This window comes from Cyprinodon variegatus, unplaced genomic scaffold (assembly GCF_000732505.1).
Source record: "Cyprinodon variegatus isolate N-32 unplaced genomic scaffold, C_variegatus-1.0 Scaffold998, whole genome shotgun sequence".
Taxonomy (NCBI): Eukaryota; Metazoa; Chordata; class Actinopteri; order Cyprinodontiformes; family Cyprinodontidae; genus Cyprinodon; species Cyprinodon variegatus.
The window spans coordinates 172,757-174,251 of NW_015151451.1; the positions used below are offsets into that span (position 1 = coordinate 172,757).

The 1,495-nt window shown below is 45.1% G+C and overlaps 1 protein-coding gene across 1 annotated transcript in view; it reads right to left on the minus strand.

The window, feature by feature from the left end:
• The window catches only part of LOC107100663 (protein FAM217B-like), a 6,233-nt gene extending 5,079 nt beyond the window's left edge, over nucleotides 1–1,154 (minus strand). Inside the window, exons 1-2 of the mRNA XM_015399234.1 lie at nucleotides 1,057–1,154; nucleotides 897–978 (exon numbers count right to left, since the gene is read on the minus strand). Coding sequence (XP_015254720.1) covers nucleotides 897–978; nucleotides 1,057–1,154 — 180 coding nt within the window. The remainder of the gene's footprint in view (nucleotides 1–896; nucleotides 979–1,056) is intronic.
• Between the last annotated feature and the right edge of the window lie 341 nt (nucleotides 1,155–1,495).

Here is a 1,495-nt window from a genome sequence, read left to right on the forward strand (position 1 = left end):
CTCCAACCAGCAGTCTACAGACTGACCAACTCCATCTATCTCCACTCCAACCAGCAGTCTACAGGCTGCCCAACTCCATCTATCTCCACTCCAACCAGCAGTCTACAGACTGACCAACTCCATCTATCTCCACTCCAACCAGCAGTCTACAGACTGACCAACTCCATCTATCTCCACTCCAACCAGCAGTCTACAGACTGACCAACTCCATCTATCTCCACTCCACCACCAGGTTCAGGCCTGGGGGGGAACAGCCCTGTTCTTTACTCCTGTTCATGCATATCTATCAAAATTCAGCGCTATGTTTCCTGCCGAGGTCTGAGCGCCAAAGACAAAGTAATAAATAAATAAATAAATTTCTCCTAATTTTCTTTTCTCTTCATGTGAGTTTTTCAGATTGAATTTTTTTTCTCTTAATCTGGTTTTAGTCCCATAAGTTTTCAACTGTTTCCTTCTAAATATGCATTTTTGTGATTGCGTAAATTACCATGTTCTATCTCTTAAATTAGCCTGTTTATCGTCATACATTTGCTACCTGTTTCCATGTTTCTTATATTATTCTTGTAAAAATGCCACTTTACACTCAAAAATTTTAATTCCAATTTTTTTTTTCGTCTTTGAATGGCCCTATTACGCCGCTGTAATAATAATGATATAAACAGATTTAATTTTTGTTTCTGTTTTTCTTGTTTTCCCTCCATTTTCCCCAGGCCGCATGGCGCCCCCTAGCGGCCGCCACCGCTGATGTTCCTGAAGAGGATCAATCTGTTTGATCTCCTCCATTAGGCTGCATGGAGGAGGAGGAGGAGGAACCTGGACTGAGGTTCCCCCTGGACAGGTTTCCCTCCGCTGATGCTCATCATGTGGACCTTTGGTTCGGTCCAGTCCAGACCCACCTGCTCCTGGTTCTCCTCCCTCTGGTTCGGACTCTGCGGCTGAGGAGACCTCCTTTGTTGCTGCCTCCTTCCCATGTTGGTCCTGCAGAGAAAAACAAATCAATCCTCTGATCCCAGCAGAGGAATAAAGATGGCCGCCCCCTCAGAACCCGGAACCCACCCAGCGGTTCTGCTGCTGCTTCTAGAAGCTTTCCTCCTCCATCCTCTGTCCGTGATGGAGCCCCGCTCCGCGGAGCGCTCCTGCAGGATGCTGCCCATCGGAGAACCGAAGCCGCCCCGCCCCGCCCCGCTGCTCGCTCATCTAGCTTCCCTCCAGCAGAGGGCGCTGCTGTTCAGACAGACTCCACCACTTTTTTCCCTTGTTTTTAATGCTTTATTGGCAATACCGTGTAACATTACAGAATTAATTCAACATCAAGCATAGATATACAACAGTTGGTGAAACATTGGACAATTATAGGTGAAAGTATAACTTTAAGAAAGACGGGACATAGAAGATATGAAAAATAAATAAATAAAACACAAAATAATAATAGCTAGGGGTTTAAGTGATTAAGTGATTGAAAATACAAACAAAGTTCTTTAACCTCTAGAACCCT